This window comes from Genypterus blacodes, unplaced genomic scaffold (genome assembly GCF_046128005.1).
Source record: "Genypterus blacodes isolate CSIRO-AG114 ecotype Tasmania unplaced genomic scaffold, CSIRO-AGI_Gbla_v1 ptg000159l_1, whole genome shotgun sequence".
Lineage (NCBI taxonomy): Eukaryota > Metazoa > Chordata > Actinopteri > Ophidiiformes > Ophidiidae > Genypterus > Genypterus blacodes.
In genome coordinates, this window is record NW_027466960.1 from 262,501 (window position 1) to 263,646 (window position 1,146).

Below are 1,146 nucleotides of genomic sequence, written 5' to 3' on the forward strand. Positions count from 1 at the left end.
GCCTAAATGTGCTCTTCTGCCTGTTGTCCTGTAGGGGGAGCTCTTCTGCTGCTGCTACAACGTAAGAAGCACCGCCAGTCTGTTCACTCGCTTTGTCTTTAGTCTGCAAACTAATCACCTCTAAAAAAACTCAAATTTCCTTCTTGTTTCTTCAGGAACACATTTCAAACAGTGACAGTAGAAATGATGTTTTTTGCTTTTAGGGTCTTTATTTGTCTGAAATACATTTAATAAGTACAGTCTGTCATAAGAAACACTTAATAATAATAATATAGATTAATTCTCATATAGATTTCCCTTCTTCTTCTTCTGTAGTCTCAGACGCTCGTGGTTGCTCTCACTTCCGTTTACAGCGATTCTTCACACTGAAATGATTTCTGTTTTTCCATCCGCCTCTTTTCTTCCTACAGGCCAGAGTTCACATTGTTTGTTGAGCCCCTGCTGGTGAACCTGAGTACCTCATTGCAGAAATGCAGCTCCCTGGCGTGGTGAGTGATGTGCAAACCTTCAACTCCCTTATTTTGTATTTATTTTTGTAAATAGGGAGGTCAATGGAAGCGACTGTGACAGTGTAACATCTCAAGCTAACTGAGATGTCTGCAGCATCTCAAGTACAGAATCAAAACTGGACCAGCTTCTTCTTCTCTTCTTCTCGTCTCAGCGTGGTTGATGTGAGCGTGTTTGTGTGCAGGCGTCCTCTCGCTCTCTGGTTCTAGACATTGGGGAGGACAGACTGCTGCTGACCGCTCGACCATCGCTTTTCCATCTGGACATCTTCCACCCATTCAGCGTGGAGCAGGAGGGAAGCGTGGCACAGTACAACACCAGCACACAGGTACAAGCTAACAACACACAAGCTACAAACACACAGGTACAAGCTAACCACACACAGGTACAAGCTAACAACACACAGGTACAAGCTAACAACACACAGGTACAAGCTAACAACACACAGGTACAAGCTAACAACACACAGGTACAAGCTAACAACACACAGGTACAAGCTAACAACACACAGGTACAAGCTAACAACACACAGGTACAAGCTAACAACACACAGGTACAAGCTAACAACACACAGGTACAAGCTAACAACACACAGGTACAAGCTAACAACACACAGGAACAAGCTAACCACACACAGGT

General features: G+C 44.0%; 1 protein-coding gene across 1 annotated transcript in view; it reads left to right on the forward strand.

The window, feature by feature from the left end:
* pih1d1 (PIH1 domain containing 1) overlaps nucleotides 1–831 on the forward strand; it is a 4,541-nt gene extending 3,710 nt beyond the window's left edge. The window contains 3 exon segments of the mRNA XM_076167540.1: nucleotides 35–61; nucleotides 411–488; nucleotides 692–831. Of these exon segments, the coding sequence (XP_076023655.1) occupies nucleotides 35–61; nucleotides 411–488; nucleotides 692–716 (130 nt within the window). The 3' untranslated portion in view covers nucleotides 717–831.
* Nucleotides 832–1,146: the final 315 nt, after the last annotated feature.